Source organism: Topomyia yanbarensis, chromosome 1, assembly GCF_030247195.1.
Source record: "Topomyia yanbarensis strain Yona2022 chromosome 1, ASM3024719v1, whole genome shotgun sequence".
NCBI lineage: Eukaryota > Metazoa > Arthropoda > Insecta > Diptera > Culicidae > Topomyia > Topomyia yanbarensis.
This window is the reverse complement of record NC_080670.1, coordinates 66,471,357-66,492,531: the sequence shown is the minus strand read 5'-3', so window position 1 is coordinate 66,492,531 and position 21,175 is coordinate 66,471,357. Positions and strand designations below refer to the sequence as shown.

General features: G+C 39.7%; 1 protein-coding gene across 1 annotated transcript in view; it reads left to right on the top strand.

Moving 5' to 3' along the window:
• Positions 1-21,175, top strand: part of LOC131695987 (uncharacterized) — a 62,821-nt gene that overhangs the window by 18,361 nt on the left and 23,285 nt on the right. The window contains 7 exon segments of the mRNA XM_058984519.1: positions 19,374-20,029; positions 20,088-20,103; positions 20,105-20,147; positions 20,150-20,314; positions 20,375-20,625; positions 20,722-20,895; positions 20,934-21,169. Coding sequence (XP_058840502.1) covers positions 19,374-20,029; positions 20,088-20,103; positions 20,105-20,147; positions 20,150-20,314; positions 20,375-20,625; positions 20,722-20,895; positions 20,934-21,169 — 1,541 coding nt within the window.

Below are 21,175 nucleotides of genomic sequence, written 5' to 3'. Positions count from 1 at the left end.
AAATAAAGTTACATCGTAGGTTCAGGTTTCCAACGGTATATTGGATTTTTCGATATCCTCATTCTGTAAAAAGTTACAGCCCAAAATCATGTTCCGGTTCACCATCTGGCTCTCTTCTCTGGTATGTAAAAAAATTATCAGACCATAGTGGTGTGATGGTGTTTAATCTTAGTGGGATGAAGAATTCGCAGTCCATTACAGCTGTTAAATAAATAATTTGGGTAATGAGCATATTTTCACCCTATTTGTATTATCACCCCACACATTTGAAGCCGTTGATTAGAGCAGTATCTGCCATATTTATTCCACGCATTGAGCCGAATGGTAGGGTTATAATTGTGGCACTCAATTCTCGATTTCGTTGCGTTTAAATACGAGCATGTAACCGTTTTCAAGCCATGTAGTTATTATATTGATTACTAAGAACGAAGTAATGACATTGATGCCAATTTTTACGTGCATCAATTGTAGGCTGAGTAACTAGTGAAAAGTGCGGCTTCCTTCCGTAGGATCTTTTTCCTTCTTTTTGAATACTTCTGACAAATTTTATTAGCCATTTGTTTTATTTGTTCCTTTATACTTACAGGCACTGTGCAGCGTTGTTAAATAGTGTCAAACGATCTTTTCAAGTTCCTCTATCACCAAGTGCTGTTGAGGTATTTAACGATTTGATATTTAGAGCTAAGTATGTCTTCTGAAAATTATACAATCGCACAAAATTTAAATATGCATAAGTGTGACAGAAGGGACTAAAATATTCGTTTTTGTTCTGACAACCGTTCTTCTAAGCTGCTGATTGCCGGTTTCAACATTTTTGCAATTTAAATGAAAATACAAACTGCCGCTTCTCTGTCGTATGCATTATTTTGCTGCTGTTTAGCCAATCTTACTTGAACGCTCACTTGCAGGCATTGCCAGTTTCGGAAGACAGTGGAATGGTTTGTCATTTTGCGTACAACACCCCAGTGCTGCAGCGTCAGCAATTGCCCAATGCTGGGTGGGGCAACCGACTGCAGTATAAATTTTCACTTTGTCTCAAATGACAGCATCGCACAAGGGAGAATAAAATCACCCCAAAACGCTCCAATAATTTCAAAAAGGATACGGATCGCACCATTTCACCAGTTGTATTATTAATGTGAATATAGTGGATCATGTCATAATGATGAATGTAAGCATAAAGCAGTAAAAAACACTCGTCTTACTAAAAACAATCTAATCTAATTCTAATTCTGTTCAAGTTGATATAAACAGGAAATATTGAGTAAGATGGAACAAAAGTACGCTTATAACAGTTTCCGTAACATAACTTATAGTAGAAAAGAACAAGTAAATCGACATTATTAGTACACCTTCATCACACACCTTCAAAGGAGAAATCTCCTTGATTTGTTTACAATTCCAGGAATAATTATTTTCTTATGGAAACTCAAATACGTGCTTTTGCTTCATGGTCGGCCAAGAGTGTGCATAGCGCGCGACAAGAGTGCTAATACATTTTAAAACCAAAAATTAAACTAATAATAAATCAAGTGCAAAAAAATGTCTTGGGTTGATGACGAATGTGTTTCGCTTATAGCAAGAATCGTTTGATGAAATGCAAGAAAAACTTCGTAATATTCATGAACACCTTTAGGGCCCCTCAAAAGCGTAAAAGAGTGTGATAATTGAGTAATGACTTGAATGGAATTGTACTTTCTTCATTACTCCTCTTACACGATCATTACAAGTGACATTACTGCTCAGTAATGACATTACTTATGCCTTGTGTAAGGGTTCATTTTTGGAGTGATGGGTATTTGAAAAAAATCAATTTTGCCTTATCGACATTTTAATCAGCGTATGAGAAAATTGATTTTTCGAGGTAAACAGGTAATACATAAAATGAATTCTGGGATCAACTCTTTTCGATTCGACAGAAATGTTGAATGGCAGTTGGTTTGTTATATCTGTAAACACAAGAGAATGGAAGTGTGCATTAGTGCAATTGGTCTTTATACTGTGCTGCTTTTCTAAGTAACTTATGCGCAGCAGGCTGGCCTCTGTATACAAATGGATAAAGTTCGAGGTAATGACAAAAACCAAAAACTGCTAGTTGTGACTCTCACACCCCAATCAAAGCACTTTTTCCCCCGAGAGATTACGGCACGGATGTCGATTCACATGTCGAGAGAAAATAAAAAAAAAACAAAATAACGAACTTCACGAACCCACGATTAAAAGAACATCTACGTCGGTCATTCTAATTCCAGCAAGTGTAGGAAATTGCATCTGATAAATATTGCTAAGAATTTGCAGATTATCCTGCAGTTAATAGCCTATTGGACGCTTAAACAAAAGCAGCAGTGGAGAGGGGGGTGCTTCTCTAATCTTCCGGTTATTACATCACATGAATTAGTATTCTTATTAATATAACAAACATAAAGGTGCTAAAAGCGCACCAAAATCCTGTCAATAACATTTTTCGTCGGATTGTCTGCTCTAAATATATCATCAAGGGGCCGTTCACAAATGATGTTGCGTATTGATGTTTGGGAAAGAGTGTGACTTAACATGAATTACCGAGATAAAAACTAAAATGAATTTTAGACATACTAGTGGAGCGTAGATAATAAAACCAATAATAATTTGCAATATGCTTGGAGGGGTAGTGTATTTTAGACTATTTTTTTCTTTTCTGCGAGACATGTTTTAGGAATGGTCCCCAAACAAACAATATTCCAATATGAATATCACGTAACATCGATGACAGAGCAGTGGGATTAAGGCCAAGTTCCCCCTGGGTCGTACAAAACTGAGAAGCCACATAAATTTAGGCGCAAAGAATAGACGTCCATCTCAAGGGTAAAAATTGAGAAAAAATTTGCGGCACATTTAAATGTAATTGCAATGAGATGCTTCTGTCGTTATTCCGTTTAGGGCGTGAGTTTTACTGTGGACCACACAATTGACGTCAAAGTGACCATCATAATTATTTTGGGATATGTCAGTATGGTGACTGCAGTGTTCTAGCGGAATGGTGTTCCGCTCAATTTTAGCCTAATGATGGAACATTCTGAACTGTATGTTAGTTTAGTAAGATAGAACACCTTTTTGCACTTTACTTTAATCTCTTTACTTCCAGCAATTAACATATTTATTTTGTGCAATTCACATTAAATTTTGATGTTAATTCTACGAAGGTTCGAATCTAACAAATCTTGAGCCAGCTCATCAATCGCGCGCAACCCATTCCTTTCGGGCCTTTCTTTACATTCACCCTTTTTTATTAGGGTAAACAGGTCTAATACGCCCCCCTTAAGAAAAAATAGCTATATTTCACCATTCGACACTATGATCTCCGCAACCACTACTCTAATTTATTGTTATATTAGTTAGAAATTAGCACCCGTTTCATTTTCTATTAAAAACGTCTTGATACAAGTATTATTAAACATTTTTCAAAGATGCCTAAATTCTAGTTTTTTTTTTCTTTCACCCAGGGTAAAATGCCCTCGGTTAAAGTGTAATATGCCCCACAACAAGAGGATGCTATGCCCCATAGCAATCGGTGAGTATGCCCCACAACAATGGGTGGGGCATTTTAGTCGGTGATGAGCTGTTGTGAATACATGAATAATTCTACACGCACACGTAGTTTTAAGCCAAGCTAAAAACTAAGATAGTAACTATAATATTCTAGTAAGCTACTCGAAATAGTTCTATCAAATTCGACTGTTTCTAATTGGTTGTAATGTTATTGGAAAAAGTGGAAGCTTACATCAAAGTAGCTCTTTTTAAACTTTTGTGAATATTGTGGTTTTGCAACATATTAAAAATACCAAACTAACTTAGTACGTTGATTTCATGAAACGGTACTGTTATCAGTCATTCTTACTTTTTAGATAATTCAGGAATCCTCGGAATTAAAGCGGGGCATTGTGCCCCGGTGGGGCGTATTATACCATTTTACCCTATCATCTGTGCTATGATTCTTTCAGTGGGTTGCCTAGGTTACCAATTCTAACAAAATTCTTATAGCAATAAAAAGAGCGAGAATCATTTTCTCACGACAGTTAACGCAATTCTCTACACGTAAAAATAAAATAACCCGCAGAATAAGTTCTTTTAACTTAAATTTAGGTACTTTTGAGTTGAGGGTCGCTTTCGCACTTATTAGTGTTGTCAAAAACAAAACGAGAGATGCGACTCAGTCGAGGTCTTCCGTGCAGTAAGGTGCTTCTGAGTTGTTTGGGGTACACTCAAAATTAGGTAAATTCAACTTGAATTTAAGTAAATTGAACTTAAGATTAAGTTATGATTTTTGCCGTAGTTAAATGTAAACTACCTTCAATACGGTTTACCTAATTTTACCTTCCTGAACGATACCCCGATTTTGAGTCAAAAGTACTCAATTTTAGGTAGTTTTTCGGTGTCGTGTAGGCGGAACGACATCCGCCGACAAATAACAAAACAAGTATTTTATACTTGTATGCTCGTAACCTGGATGTCTGTTCTCTGTGATTAAGTTGTAACATATTGAAATTGTAAATTGAATAAGCTGGCACTATAGCCGAGCGGAGAGGCATTTAATAAGGTTAGAATAGAGAAGAGGACGTCAGTTGTGGAGAATCATATTTAACAATTTCCACTACATTAAACAAGAAAAGTGGTGATTCAACTTGACAATTCAGTCTGGCGCAACAATCATTAAATCAGTCAATAACACACATCACAATAGAATAATAATTGGCAGAATAGTTGCAGGGAAATCAGTATTCGTGAATATTACGGTTAGAAGCGCTCTCTGATTCACTAGTCGATTGATCCGCTTTAATTCCTAGGGGACCCAAGAGAAGACCAGCAAAAAGGCAGAAGCGGAATCGATGCAAAGTTTTAATTGCATCACTGATTAGGGTAATTTGAGGAGAGATACCACACATTTCTAAAAATCAAGTCTGCATCAAAGTAAATCATACAATATATGACATCATTTTTATCAATTGCGACAAGTATCTAAAATACACTGAGATGGTTTTTGCCATAAAAAATAAATTCATCAAATTTTATCGTAGATTTTAAAAACAAAGGTCAATTCGGGAGAGATGCCCCGCATATGCGGGTGAGACACCGCGCTGTGGTCCCAAACTGAGAAATGGTCAACCAAAGTATTTTTATGTTACTATGTTTCAATTGCCGCAAGGTTCTACTGCATCGATTTTGTTTGGCTATTTTCGGAAAATTTAAGACTAAGAGAAATAAAATCAATGAAATTGAGAGACGGATAGGTATTCTAGAGCGAATCAGTTATAAACAAATGTTAAGAGTCCTTTGCCTTCTGCTGAGTAGAAGTTGGGCGTTGCACCCAAGTCTACGGTATGGTCTTTGATAGGATTTTTTTTCAATTATAGAGGTCATTCGCCTCTTCGGGTTAGAAATATCTTTTATGAAAAATTTCCAACCCCATGTGCGGGGTCGGGACTCGAACCCAGGTGCGCTGCGTACAAGGCAATCTTTTTTCCAACTACGCTACGCCCACCCCCGTCATTGAAAGAACATAACTCATCATCATGTTTTACCGCCGATGCCGGCGTCGGCTGAGCGCGCAATAAATAAAATAAAAATTTCACTGTATTAAAACACGACCAGCATCAGCCGTAGGACAGTTGGTTCGTCATGGTCTCGCCGAGTTTAGATTTAGTCCGCGTGGCTCGAGTCGACAGAAGTGGTAAGCAAAATGGAGTCATCATAAAAGCCCGTCTAATGCCGTTTAACTAGCAGTGTTTGAGAGACGTCAGGCGGTAAATACCCCGTGAAGATCCTCTGGAAGCAGAGTGGCTGGCAGTCTGCATTAACAGTAACAGCAAAGGCCCCTTTCGGAAGGGTGAGTTAGCGGGAGTGAAAGGAAGCCCTGGAGACTAATGGCAATTGTTCAATAGGGTCTTTTTTCGTTATTGTCTTCAGCATTTTGGCGTTTTTTTGGCTGGTTAGGATTACTAAAGCAAGACGAAAGTTTGCCAGCAACAGAGACGGCTATGTATTTCCCACGTCGGCAAGGCTCACGATCGACGAACGAGCCGATCGGATGCAAGTGATAAGTTTTGATCGGCCGCCAGTCGGCACGACGTTGTGCAGGAACGCGAATGACGATTAGTAACGCGAAAGACGTGCAGGAACGCGAGGGACGTGCAGGAACGTGAATGTCGTACAGGAACACGAACGACGCGCAGGAGCGTAGGCGAAAGGAAAATGGCAGAATAGTGGGTAGTAAAATGTGAGAAGAGTGCAGTAGAAAAAAGAGAAAAGGAATGAGAAGAGGTTAGGGTGAAAGCATAGTAAAGGAGAGGAAGTTAGAATTAAGAAGCTATGGTGGAGTCATAGTAGAAAGGAGGAAGCAAGGAGAAAGGAATAAGAAGAGGGAAAGTGAAGATGGGAATAATACATGTTTATTGATTTAAGTAACACACTTTTTTTTTATTTGAGTTGGTGCATTTTGTCCTTAGTGTCTGCGTTTGGATTCGCTTTTGATATTTCTGCGCTACCCGCTGCAGGAAACCCGCAATGACATATATAGATAAATAGACCTTTAATCCTATATGTCATGATGTTAAATCCGTTAGTTTGTGGATATACCATACTAAGAACCTATACAAGCAGTGATGTACCGATGGGAAAAATTCCGTCTTCCCGGGTTTTTATTTTTGGGTTTTAACCGGGTTTTTTCCCAAATCATTTTAACCCGGACGAAATTTGGGTTTTTTCGTTTTATCGAATGTATAATGTTCATTTAATTTTTTTATCCTTTCGGCAGTCGCTCTAGTGCACTGAGTGCACGCTGCTCTGAAAATCTAGCGAAATCGTCTTAGGGCACCAGCGGCTGCTCATTCAGTGGGTATAAGCGCGACTTCCTAAAGAATCTTGCATTTACTTTTGAGAGACCGAAAATAAAAGTCGCAAGGATAAAACATACTTTGTAGAATCCCCTGCAGATATCTTAGCATGTAAAAATCGAATATAAACATCAAGCGTAAAAATCGGACAGAGATCCTTGAGCATGACAATCGCTTAGAATATTCTCACCCGAAAAAGTCGGCAAGGATGAACCTCCAGTATAATTCGCTCAGAGGAAATTCCGTACAACGTTACATTCAAGATTAAAAGTTGGATAAAGAAAAGTCCTTTGCGGAAACCGGATATACTTTTTTACGGTTTTTATTCTGTAGGACATAATCGAAAAGCTCCTGTCCAATTTTGAAACTTGAAGTTTAAATTCAATTTTCACATTCTAATATATTTAATACGGGTTTTACGAATCATTTTCTGTTCCTGCGACTTTAATTTCGGTCCATTCCATATTCCAACTGGTTTCATATAATACTGGGAACAATAGTCATTGTTACTCTGACAAGTGAAAATTAGAATAATCGTGTGATGCCTAAACTACTTTTATTCTGCTTGTTACTCATTTTAGCGGTTGCTATACTTTTAAGTGAGGTAGGTGTTCACACAAAATTTAGAAAATATCTATTTAGTTCGGTGAAAAGTGAGTCATATGCAGAATACGAGTGGCCTTGACATTCGTCGTTAGTATGAACCGTAATCAGAACTCTCACAAATCACAATCCGATTTTTTTCGTTATCAGCTACATCAGCAACAGTAAAAAAATGTTTAGTTCGTTTAGGTGGATTCACAGTAAGAAGCAAAATCGACTTAGCCCAAACATTGAAAAGTTTTATCACTTATTTAACCACAATATTTGTAAAAAAAAGTGGGATCACCGCTATAACAATGATTCAATCGAGGAAAACCATTCAGAATTCATATACATGCAAAACTTTATGACAATAATGCTCATAAATAAAATAAAAATGTTTGGATAACAATACATTAATGTTCAATTACCAAAACATCAAAAAATGCAAAAAACCCAATCTTCCCGCGAAAAAACCGTTTTAACCGGGAAAAAACCTTGGGTTTTTTCCCCAAAATTATAAAAACCCGATTTGGTACATCACTGTATACAAGTAATGTCATTATAGTTCGATTGAGAGTTCCAAGTGGTGGTTGTGCTTGCCTTCGCTCCCGATTTTTTACATTTCTTACAAAAGAAATGTATAGGATTCGCTCAAACTTTCAAGATTTTTTCTATGTTGCGTTTGCTCCGTAATTTGCAACAATGGGTTTCAATTCAACAATTGGATAGTTTGAGCTATAAAATAAACTTTCACTTATTTTATAGCTCAAACTATCCAATTGTTGAATTAAAACTAAGTAAAACACGTGAAAGTGTAAACTACGTGAAAGTCTGTTTCTCAGGTTTTAATATACCGTGTAGCATGTTGAAAATTCGGCCCTGGCATTCGGTTGCGCAGTGTGTATGTGCGAAATTGCCCGAGCATTGTGTGGCGCTTTGCTCATAGCTGACGAGAAAAAAAATCAAGCATCTTGATAAAGATATATTCCGATTAGCAGTAATGAAACTCAGCTATGGGAGTATTGTTTTTTTTGCATGGCAGCAGTTCAAAGATGATACACATTATGGTGTGTGTTGCGATTGTAAACGTTGAACAAGATGTATTACACACGCAGCCATAGGTGCATCACAGAATGTTTGGTTGTGGTGTGCTGTCTTGCTTCTCTATTATATAGTCGATGAAAAATAGACTATCACATTTATTCCTTGTTGGAGCGAATGTTAGATTCGTTCAAGGGTGATGCGAACCAGCAGCAAGCCGATTAAATTCGTTGCCATAAACGAAGATACGAACCGCTTTCGTACGAGTATTGCACTTGTCTTAATACAGCGTATAACCGAACTCACACCTTTCCGATCCGATTCAGTGACTGCTCGGAGCCGTGCACGGGCCCCGATACTCCTCTGCGTATGTTATATGCGAGGCAGTAAAGCCAAATTTACACCTTGCCGACCCAGTTAGGGACCATCCATAAATGACGTAGCATTATATGGGGGAGGGGAGAGTTTTGTATTTTGTGATGATGTGTGACGACAGGGGGTAGGGGGTCATGTCATGCTACGTAGCTTTTTAAAGGGGAATAGGGGTTGACCTGATGTCACGACAATCTTACCCGTTTCATCTAACTAACATCGTTTTTGATTTTTTTTTTAATTTTTTACGGGGACAACGGAGGGTGAGGGTTACCGTCAAGCTACGTAATTATCAGGGGGGTATATAGAATTTTGTGACGAAATGCTACGATGGGGGAGGGGAGAATTAAAAATCACTCAAAAAATGCTACGTCATTTATGGATCATCCCTTAGGTGAGTGTTCGCATATGGAGTGTGTGAGGGAATAGGGGTGTCCATGCACGGCGCTGGACCATCCCTGTGGCGGTTGGATAGGTATGTTGGTTAAGACTCTGGTGGCGAAGAGGACGTATACATGTAACGAGAAATTCAAACATTCCATTTATTATGTGTGTCTAACATCCTTTGACAGAAAATAGGAGGGTCTAGCAATGCAATAATATTTTCGTTAGACTGTTCTAAAGCTTATATCCATTGTGCACATATCCTATGAACTTGAAAAGTCTTCTTCACTTGTCCAACTTCTTTCTTTTTTCTTTTGTGTGGTTTTTTGTTATCCAATAAGCAATATAAATGCCTTTATAGTTGATCATGTGACTCGACGCTCCGGACTCCACCACCAAACTGATTTGCTTACCGATTCCTCACTCAGCCAGCGTTGTCGACGCTTGTGGAGCAAGTATCGGTTGCGATAGTGTTCGATTTGACCGTACCCGAAATACTCGATGTTTTTTTTTATTTAGCGGCTGTTATGTCGAAGTCCATTGACCTTGCTGTATCTGAAGTCCTATCATTGATATGATATATAGATCCGCCTCCAGAAGTATGTGGTGAATATCCATGATAGGCTTGCACTTCAGTCCATGTGGTGGTGTAATATAACTACTACCACATGTTTGTATTTCACCACTATTGTCCCTAATAAGTTCCATAGCTGCATTTCTGCTACCTCGAGCTCGCGGCCGAGTAGAGAGTGTTCGCTGTAAAGCACTGAGAGGTTTGCGAACTGCTTCTGTCCTAGCGTGAATAGATGCCTACTCAAAGAAAGATTTGCCATTGGCTAATCCTTCATCCAGAGAGGTACTATCCAGTATGTGAATAAGCTTGATCCTGGTGGTAAGCTCACGCTGCAAATGATTGGAGGTGATCGCTGGTTGTATCTGCCCTGACCAATCATCCTCTGACAGATGCAATAGGTCTTGACAAACCTGGAAAGCCTTCATTATTGTCTCCTTCGGCGAGCTCGTTGATACCGGCCACTGGCAATCCATATCTGCATTTCTTTGTTGTCGACGTCATCGTCTAATGTCGTAGTCGCTGGCAAGGGTCTTGGGCCCATAACCAGTTAAACTCTGGTAGATCCAGTGATAGCGATCCACGTATCGGTGTGGAGATTGATAACTAGTTGCTTGATATCCTCTAGAGCACATTATTTTGAATGGTTTAACACTAGTGAGGCCGAGGTATAGACAAACGATCGACAAGATACAGTAGCGATACATAAGAAATATAAAAATAACAGGGTAGGATGATAACCAGAAAATTTCTGATTTCAAGTAGTGGTCGCTGGGTTAATTGAGATGTATTGTATTCAGGAGCGGATCCAAAAAAATAATCGGGAGGTGTCCGTAGTTTTTGATTTTGGAATGAACATTGTACAATACGTTATGCGTCAAACCCCCCTTTAATGAAAACCGGTTTTGGTGGTCAAATTTGGTTTGAAATGATTTTAAGTTTGAAAGTAATATTAAAGTAAATCTAATTTAAATTTTCTCATCAAGTTGAAAATTTTCGGAGGGGGTCCGGACCTGTAGGACCCTTCCTCTGGATCCGCCACTTGTATTACACTGAATTGTCTCTCAGCTAATGCCTACAAATTATTTAATCTGTGGAGCAAATGAAAATTGCCGTACCAAATTTCAATCATTGTGAATTTTCGAATAAAAATCTGTTTTCACGTAAATTGTACCTGAAGATATAATTTATTTTTATGGTGATATATGTCCAGTGGTTCTACCCGTTGTAGCTATAAATAAGAACAATAGTAGTAGACAAAATGGTATCTGATTTTAGACTAAGCATTTGTTGCTCACACTGCAAAGAGCTAGAAACATTTCTCGTAGTGAAGCAAAGTTGCCCGATAATAGAGTTAGCAAAATACTTTGACCGAAATGGATGCGCTAGAAATTTCTGCGATACGGATAACGAAGTTTATCGGGGATTTTCTATCGTTCCCACTAGCACGCTGTGTGTCGGTCGACGTTTGCCAGGAGTGTTCCTACACCAGCCTTAGCATCAGTCGTCTGCAGAAACACATGTAGGATGGCCGTGGGAAGAAGTGCAAAGTTTTCCATTTCGGTTCCAGTCCTCTTCGCCGATGAGTAGGAGAAGTTTCAAAATTGAATTGTTATTCGGAAATCTCGGTTTTTGGGTGAAACAACCAGAATTTAATTACTTATTTCAAGATTCTATCACGATGTTCAGACAAGATATAAAGTTCAAATGCTGGGAGGAATCGATTTACCTTGAAATAGATGTTATTTATACCATTCTAAAGAATATTCGAGAAATAGCTCTTCCTTGTCCTATCGACAGGATTTTTACAGGCACAAAGCAGTCTCGTATGCAAATTAATTAGTTTCACAGAATTGTATCGCTACCAGCTAAAGTTCCCTTTCATTATAAATGCAACTCAAACTAATTTAAATTCAAGTAAATTAGTAGCCATTGATCATAGAAACATGGACAAGAGGAGCGCGAACAGCGAATCGGAAAATAAACTTTTTTTCTCGGGAAACTGTAATTAGCCCTATTCTATTTAATCAGAAAATTTCAGTCCTAATTAAAAGAAGCAGAAACATCTTATCTTGATCCACCTAGAACTTTATTGATACTTTACTCATATCCATATCCAAATATGTAATACCATATTTCACTAATGTATAAAAAACACTTATTACGCAATCGTAAATATGTTTCATATCACAGGTTATGCTGTTTCTAGAATTCTTACCACTATTTTCCAATTGTTTGAATCATATTGATATCTGGAGTGGAAATTGCCTTTTTAATACATTCAATTGCAATATTATTTCAAATTGTATCTAAGTTTGTGCAAATAGGTTCAATTTTATTCAGAAATTTGAAGTTACAGCTGATATGCTTTGAAAGGAAAATTAATTTTGGAAATGATTACATAACCATTCTTATATGAGACTGAGAAAACATGCACTTTAAAAGGCAACTTTTCATGCTTGTCAACTAGAATGCAGGTATACTCCTAATAAAGTAAGTAATTAATTTAAAACACTAGATGTCAGGTGCCTTTTCAAATCAAGTTAATATTTTTTATATAAGAAAGCAGGTTGTCAACTTCCAATCATGGGTTTGAAAATAATTTTACAGACTTCCACCACTCTTGATCCAACTGGTACTGATCATTCACGGATTTTAATTCCCAATATACAGCCGTTTCAATCATATCTGTCCCATGTTCCAAAACAACCAGTTGACAAAAATGCGATGAAAATTTAAAACATGTTCTTTTGCCTAACACAAAACTATATTGTCAGCATCCCGGTTGTCATTGCATTTCCATTAAACAAAATACCGTTCAAACAAAACTAACTAAAATGTAGAGGCTAGCCTGCCTCCCTATCACAGGCACCGTTAAATCAATACCCACTGCAGCATTGGAAGCCATGCTTCACCTGCCTTCGTTGCACAAACATGTTATGAGGGAAGCAAAGCTTGGTTCCCAAAGAGTGCAAAAGGACCAAGGAATATTTTATGGTGATTTAAATAGCCATATGAGCATAATAAAGGAACTAAAAATAAACTCAGTCTTGACCACAGTTCATAGCAAATTGGAGACTGAACCGAACTTCGACATTTCATATAAGGTCCATATAGTGAACCGACAGATGTGGGATGTACCCCTATGCTACTTCAAGGTACAATGTGATTTTATAGGGGAATTGCGGATAAAACCGACATCCCAGGACTTTCACAATAAATTTTTAATCATTTTATAATGACAAGTTATTATTTGTACAATTATGTAGACCATTTAGCATAGGCTATAGGGTGGCTGGAAATCAATATATACAACTGTAAAATTCACGCCATACCCTTATGATCGCCAAAGCAAAGGGAATGTTAGTTGGATACCTACTTGATAAGATACGAGAAACTCACGCAATCTCCATAGGTATTACTGATGTTCGATTTTGCTGGTAGGGAAGGAGAATGAGACAATTGATTTGGAGTGATTAATATTCAACAACACAGTAAACCAAAAAATAAAATTTGGTTTATCTCACCAAATTCACTAATATGGTCCGCAGCAATTATTTTTTCGCGCTCGTTCATTGTTTGCCCAACTGGGAATATTTCTACCGAATTAATATTTTTAAGTTAGGAGTATTTTGTCACTTTTTGAATGCTTTCGAAGTTAGTTATCCCCTATTTGTAATAACATTTCTGGTGTATACTGCAAATCATACATTTTTTGCAGTTTTTCTAATTCCTAATTTCAATAACTCTGTACCGGTTGAGATGGGATGGATTCCTGGATAGATGTTATGTGTAGAACGTGTTTTTTCGTCAAATATTGCGTCGTTCTTGTTGGTGAAATCCAACATGTTTTATATCGCTCACACTAAAAAATAATGAAATTTGCAGGACATGTAAATCATTTCGAATGTAAACATACAACGATTGAATCAAAAATTTGATTGAAAATTACGTTGAAATCGATTGGAGCATCAAACAGCACACAATTTTACACTTTCATTCGTGTAATATTACATGTCATTCATTTTACAGCAGTATTCGAGTAAAAATACATTGAAGTGCATTGGCTTTTCGTTTAAAGAAACTGTAATTTTCAATCCACTTGTAAAATTATAATAAAATTAGTTGAAGAAAGCACGACAAGACGTGTGTATTTGTGGTGGAACTTAATTTTACATTTATTTTCATGCTCCAAATATGTGCATGAAAATAAACTTAAAATTACAAAATATTTTTTTCTGTGCTGTATTGAGATACTATATAGAAGTGCTGGTAGGGTAGACGAGCCCATATTCATCATTTCGTTGATAACTCGACTTAGAGTTACTGGATTGCGGTATCATCATCTTTGCTTCGTTCCTATAAAGCAGCACAGTTAAAAATTTTGCCTGAAAAATGTAAAATGCTCGCGTTTGAGCGAAACGAAACCCTTATTCATCCTACCATTTGAGCTAATGCGTTGAATAGAGATAGCAGACACTGCTCTAACTAATGGGTTCAAATGGGTGAGATGAATTAGGGAACAGTAATCCTATTTTCCTTGGCCAATTCGTGAGCCCATTCATTTCCAGTAATACTGCAATATCCGGGCACCCAGACAAGGTAGATAGTGTTGACAATGCTTAGTTCTTCGATTTGGGTTCGGCACGCGATCACTAGCTTGGACCGGGATTTGTCTGGCCTTGATTGCAGCCTGACTATCGGAGCAGAAGTTTATAACTCTGCCGGACAAACTCAGTTGAAGGGTCGATTGCACCCCGCACATAATCGCAAAGATTTCTGCTTGGAATATAGTACAGTATCTACCTAGTGAGTGAGATTGTTCCAATCTCATTTCACGACAGTGGACACCAGCACCAGCACGTCCCTCCACCAGAGAACCGTCAGTGTAACAGACCACTTGCGTTTGTTGTTGTCGTTCCATAAAGCCAGACAACCACTCCTCTCGAGAGGGAATCTTCACATGGAATGTCCTGTAAGGAAAACTACAAGTGAGTGAAATATCGCTGAGAGCAAGAATATCTTCATCCCATGTAACCAAAATCGTATATGATTACTGTTCCAAAGCCCAGTAACCTGCAGTCTGTATGCACATGATAGTGCTTCTTGTTTAAGGTGTATGTGTAATGGTTTGATATTTAGAAGTGCCTCAAGAGCAGCACTCGGAGTCGTGTAAAAGCACCAGTCAACGCCAAGCGCCATTCTTTGCAGATGGTTTAGCTTTGACTGGACTGTCACCACCTCTGCCACTACACAAGGCATCCGTATGACAGTATTGGACGTACAACTGTCGTGTAAATCCAATAGATGTATTTAGGTTTGAGACCCCAGGTCTTTCCAAAAGTTCGTCTGAACTGCCCGAAGGCCATGCACGCTTTCTTGACTCTGAACTCAATGTGAGCAGACCAATTCAGTTTGGAATCCAATATGACTCCAACGTATTTGACTTGATCTGCACACAGTAGTTCAGAATCAAAGAACTGCAAGGGACGAACCCCGGTTGTTATTCGCTTCTTCGTGAAAAGAACCATTGAAGTTTTGCTTGGGTTAACTGATAGTTTAACTTGTTGACACCACTGTTCGACAGCTCTTAATGCCTGTTGCATTAAGTCAAAGATTGTTCCGATGCAAAATCCAGTAATTAGTATTTGGTAATCGTCAGCAAACCCGTAGGTTGGAAATCCAAGCTCATTGAGTTTCTTCAACAAGCCATCAGCTACCAAGTTCCATAACAAAAGTGACAGATCGCCACCCTGAAGACAACCGCAAATACTCAACTTCCGTATCTTAGCCTGTCGCAGTGACGAGCAAAGTATGCGGTTACTAAGCATTGCGTTTATCCAACCCGAGATACATGCAGGTATCCCATGACCGCGCGTAGCTTCCAGAATAGACTGGAAGGACACATTGTCAAAAGCACCCTCAATATCTAGGAATACACCCAAGCTAGATTGCTTGAGTGAGAAGGCTTTCTCAATGTTGTAAACAACATCGTGAAGCAGAGTGATCGTGGATGTCCCACACTGATATGCATGTTGCATTTTGTGCAATGCATATTCAACTAAACTAACGTTCCTGATGTGATGATCGATTATCCGTTCCAAAGCTTTCAGAAGAAAAGAACTTAAGCTGATAGGCCTAAAACTCTTGGCTTCTTCATAGCTTGAGCGCCCCCTTTTAGGAATAAATATAACAGTTATTTCTCGCCATGCTTTCGGGATATACCCGGTAGCAAGACTGGAAAGCAAAATCTTTTTCAAGATATGTTTAAGAATATCAAATCCCTTTTGCAGTAGCACGGGAAGTATTCCATCTTTTCCGGGTGATTTGTATGGAGCAAAGCTGTCAACTGCCCACTTGACCGATTCAGTGGAAACCAATGTGCGTGCTAACGCCCACGAGTTCGGTTCACCAGAATGAGATCTGTGAACATTGTTCAACTCCGGATCGATACAACCTGGAAAGTGCGTGTCGAAGAGACAATTAAAAACATTTTTTTCGTCCGTCACACATTTTTAAGGAGTTCATCTGAAAATCATTCGATTTGGAAAGAATTTTATTTAACCTGCTAGCCTCGCTCAGACTAGAGACATTAGTGCATAGGCTTTGCCAGCCAGCCCGTTTTGCACATCTAAGACATTTCTTATATGCACTACGAGCTGACCTGAAAGATCTGGAGTCATCATGCTGACGCCGGTTCCAAGCTCTTCTCATAACTTTCATCATTCTTTCAAACTCAGCCCTCCACCAAGGGGTTCCCCTAGTCGATTTAACAGTACGAAGTGGACAAGCTTCTTCGTAGGATGCTAATATGAATGAGTTTGTCGTATCCACGACGTCATCTAAGTCGTCTAGTTGACTAATTGTTGGAAAATATCCATGAAATTTAGTCGCCAAGTTTTCCAAAAAGAGGTCCCAGTTTGTAGATTTAGGATTACGATATGTTACCACATTGAAGGTGACATCAAAATGATCGAAAAATATATATTTATGATCGGATAGAGACGGTTCAGTTTCATTTGGAACCTGCCAATTTCCCAGCTCAAATTCAATGCAAAATTCTATCAGAGCAAAGTGTTATGTCTAACACCTCTTCCCTCCCAGACCTCGCAAAAGTTGGTCGGTTTCCCACATTCAGAATATGGAGATTTGTACTACTTATGTACTCCATCAGTTCAGAGCCTCTCAGATTGATGTCTGAGCTGCCCCAAATGATGTGATGAGCATTCGTATCACTGCCGATAATGAGCGGAAATCCATTTCTGCTTCAATACGATACAACTGTTTTGAAATCATCAGAAGGAGATCACTCGTTATGCTGTAGATATGCTGAACAATATATATATTTTTTGTTTACGTTTCCGACAGTTAGTGTAACTGTGACAACAAAGATATCGCGAGTTGTGCGCTCCAATATAAGACACGCGTCAATAACCTTATTTGCAAGAATGCAAGCACGAGGCATTTCACGTGGGGTAGTCATGCCTGTGTTGTGGTAAGCAATGAAGGCAGTGTTAAGTAATTTTCCAAAATAGAAGTTTCCCTTTCTGCATGAGTCGAGATAAATTCATAGTTGCTGTACGTTTATGTTGGAGATTGATTTGTGCTACTCTAACCATTGTTGATTAGAGAACTGTACATTTCATCTCCAACATAAATTGCACAACAACTAGAGGACACCAAGCGAGTTGGGATGTTAACGCATATAGCGAGCCATATCAGGTTTAAATGGGATACGATCATCTGATTCCCACGATTTGCGAAGAAAATAATGGTCCACTGTGTCAGAGATTCGCATAACACAGTAAGGGCAAAACCCAAAATGCTCCGTGCGCGACTGGCATATTTTAGGCCCTCCAGTCATCAAGTCCTCGGCACGGAACTACACCTTGACTTATGGTCTCCTACTGTCAGTCGCCACCTACGACATGGGAGCAGGACCCCAGTGGCTCATTTCTTGGCCGGATACCACGCGGCCTCTAGGCAGATTCATCTGTACACATCGAAATTTGATATTCGAAACTCAACAAAACTTCACCGAACTACCATCAGCCGAGAGTCTCAGCAAACCCCCAGCCAACAAAAATTCGGTAAAATTAAGCGGATCATCGGTGAAAAAAAACTTCGGTGCGTAGAATTCCGCTGCATAATGCAGCATACTGGGGAGTTCGCCCAACTCTTCCCAGGCTCCGTTCGCCATTGAGAATATTTTAACCCCCCCCCCCCCCAAAATTTTACCCATAGGGTCGCATAACACTAGGGAATTGGGATTCCCTGTTTGGTGGATTTTTACCACTGGAACAGGTAGTCCGTAGCGTAATTCTTAGCCGGTTGAAATAACCACTACCGACACTACACGGCTTATCTAGGCTGTTCAGTGAAAGAAGCTGACATTGAAGGACAGCTTCCATAAATGGCCGAACAGCCGTGCCGTGCGTTGGTGCTTATTCATCATTTGTTGATTCTAAACTTACAGGAAAATCAAGAAACAGTAATATAAATAATACTATTTTCCTCTCCCACAATTCGTAGATAACTTCGCTAGTCGGAATTCCACAAACTGCGCTGCACCTATCTCGACAGCAGTTATACGGATATCTGTAGCTGATTGCGGTCTACCAAGCATCGGTGCCCCTGTGTGAGGAAATTTTAACATCCACGTTGACGTTGACTGGTAGATTGTTGTGCACTTCAGATGGACATAGATAGGATCATGAGTTGGTGTGATAGAAACGGAATGACTATAAACATTCAGAAATGTAACATAATCACATTCACACGAATACTCTCGCCAATTACGTTTGAGTATGCAGTGAGCGCTGCCCCAGTAAAACAAGTTTCATCATTCAAGGACCTTGGTGTTATACTTGACCGTAAGCTACGTTTCATCGAACACTTCAATGCAGTAACTGCTAAAGCCTATGCAGTACTAGGACTCATCAAACGAAACACCCAAGATTTCAACGACGTCTACTGCCTGAAGGCACTGTACATCAGTCTGGTACGCAGCATTCTAGAGTATGGAGTTATCGTTTGGGCCCCGTATCACACCGTACACATTAATCGCATAGAACGGGTGCAAAAGAGCTTCGTCCGGTATGCCCTTCGACGGCTTCCCTGGCGAAATCGATTTGAACTACCACCGTATGAGCATCGTTGTGCTCTTATCAACCTGCCTACGCTACGAAACAGGAGAGTTTTTCTGCAGCGACTTTTTGTGTTCGATCTTCTCGCTGACAGCATTGACTGCCCTCTGCTTCTCGCTAAGCTGGACTTCAACGTTCCTGGTAGGTCTCTGCGGAGAATGGACTTCTTTCGGTGCTCTACTCATCGCACGCAGTACGGCCAAAATAACCCGGTAGATGTTTGCTGTCAGCTCTTCAATAGCGTTTTTCATCATTTGGACTTTAACTTAAGTAGAGAAATGTTCAAATTGAAAATAGGTTTAAGTTAGTATAGTATTTCAGTCTGTACGAAAATTTATTAATTCGAAGACAATATATTAATTCAAATATGTGACTCTTCCACTGCCACAGTTTAGCTGGATATAGTCTTCGACGGCACTTCCACCACCGTCAGGGAGCTCATCTGGAGGTGCAGGCATCACCAGTTCCAGCAGTGCCATATCAGAACGCAACGGATACGGAAGCCGATCGACGGACTACAAGGTTATGAAGATTGGCAGAGATCTCATCGAACTGACTACTACTAGCTGTAGCAGTAGTCGTGAGAAGGTGGATAACGTGTCGAACAGTGGTGATATGACTAATTCAGATCAACCCAGTACGGACTCGGAGGTAGATCATAACGAAGAATCTATGCTGCGTTCTGTCGAACGACACTATATGATAAAAGTGAAAGGCCATGGAACAGGTAGACTGGTAGATGGAGGAGTCGGTGGAAAGAACAGTGGTGTCGGTGGATCGCCAGAAGCTTGGAGTACTGCCAGTGATAGCCCTACGCCAACCAACAGTGTTACAGAGCGTCCCAGGGCAAATCAAGCCCTTTGGCAAGGGTTAGTATGCGAGGAACAGAAGCAGCTACTTGGCACAGAAGAAGAGTCATCCGATAAGCATAGCAGTCACGATGATCAGGAAGCCGATTTGAAATATTTTTATCAGATTTCACAAACGCAAAAAGAGTATTACCTGAAACAATTTCGGTCCATACATGATGTTCAAGGTTTAGTCAGCGGACAAGTGGCCAGGTGAGTAAAAACTACCTTATAATCGACGATGAATAATTGAAATCGTGCTACTTTGTAGGGTATTTTTTGAAAAGATCTCGTATTCCAAGTGAGGAACTCCGTTATATTTGGCAAATGTGTGCGTTACGCGCGATGGAGCTATTAATCTGGCCGAGTTCACTGCTGCTCTGCATCTGGTAGTTTTGCGACGGAACAACATTCCTGCAACACTTCCTGCTTGTTTGATGCCGAATTTATTGCAAACCTCGCTGTTACCTGGTGCGAACAGCGAAAACCAACACAGTGGTGGGTCGGCGGGAGGTGCTAGTACTAGCAGCGCTGGAACTGGCACATAATCTATCACAGATAACGGCACCCAGGTAACCGTCGACAAGAAAGAGTACGAGCGTATTCTGTCGCATCCAGAACCACTCAAACTGAATCATCAACTACCATCGGCCAGTAGTACGGCTACGGTAACACTGGTATCGGTTAATAGCACCGATAGCAACCCCTCAGCGATCTCATCCACTACAAACAACTCGAAATTAATAAACACGGTCAGCGGAAGAAAAACTCCAACAAACCTGGCATCGCCTCCTCATCAACCGCAGAAAGCAAAGCACTCGAACAAATAATTTAAATAAGGTAAATTATTCTAAAATCAAGTATCAACCTGTAGCGGATATAGTTTAATTTTTCTTCTCATCCAGGAATGGGACGCATCCAGCAAAGAATGGACCAAATTCACAGAATTTGCTACATTCAACGTCTCTAGTCCCGGACCAAAGCCGGTCAACTTTGATATGCAGCGTACGACGCAGGCAATAGTTTCTGATCCTCAAATTTTACATCCAGTGCCACTGCGAGTTACACCTGTTGGTACGGTGCACACGTTTGTATGCCAAAAGCATCGTTCTTAAAGCGATTATCTTCCTGCGCAGGAGATATCTTGATCGTTCAGCAGGACGATTCTAGTCCGCAACAGCTAGCACAACCGGTCTCCAATCAACGCGATTCGCTGACCAGTGGTGATCTTCGTGCTATACAGACACCTTAACCGAAAAAGCCTCCGTCGAAGGGAGTCGGCGCCATTCCGCCTCCTCCACAACATGAACCAAGTATAACATCTTCCAGCGGTTCGACAGGAACTGCAGATTCAATGGC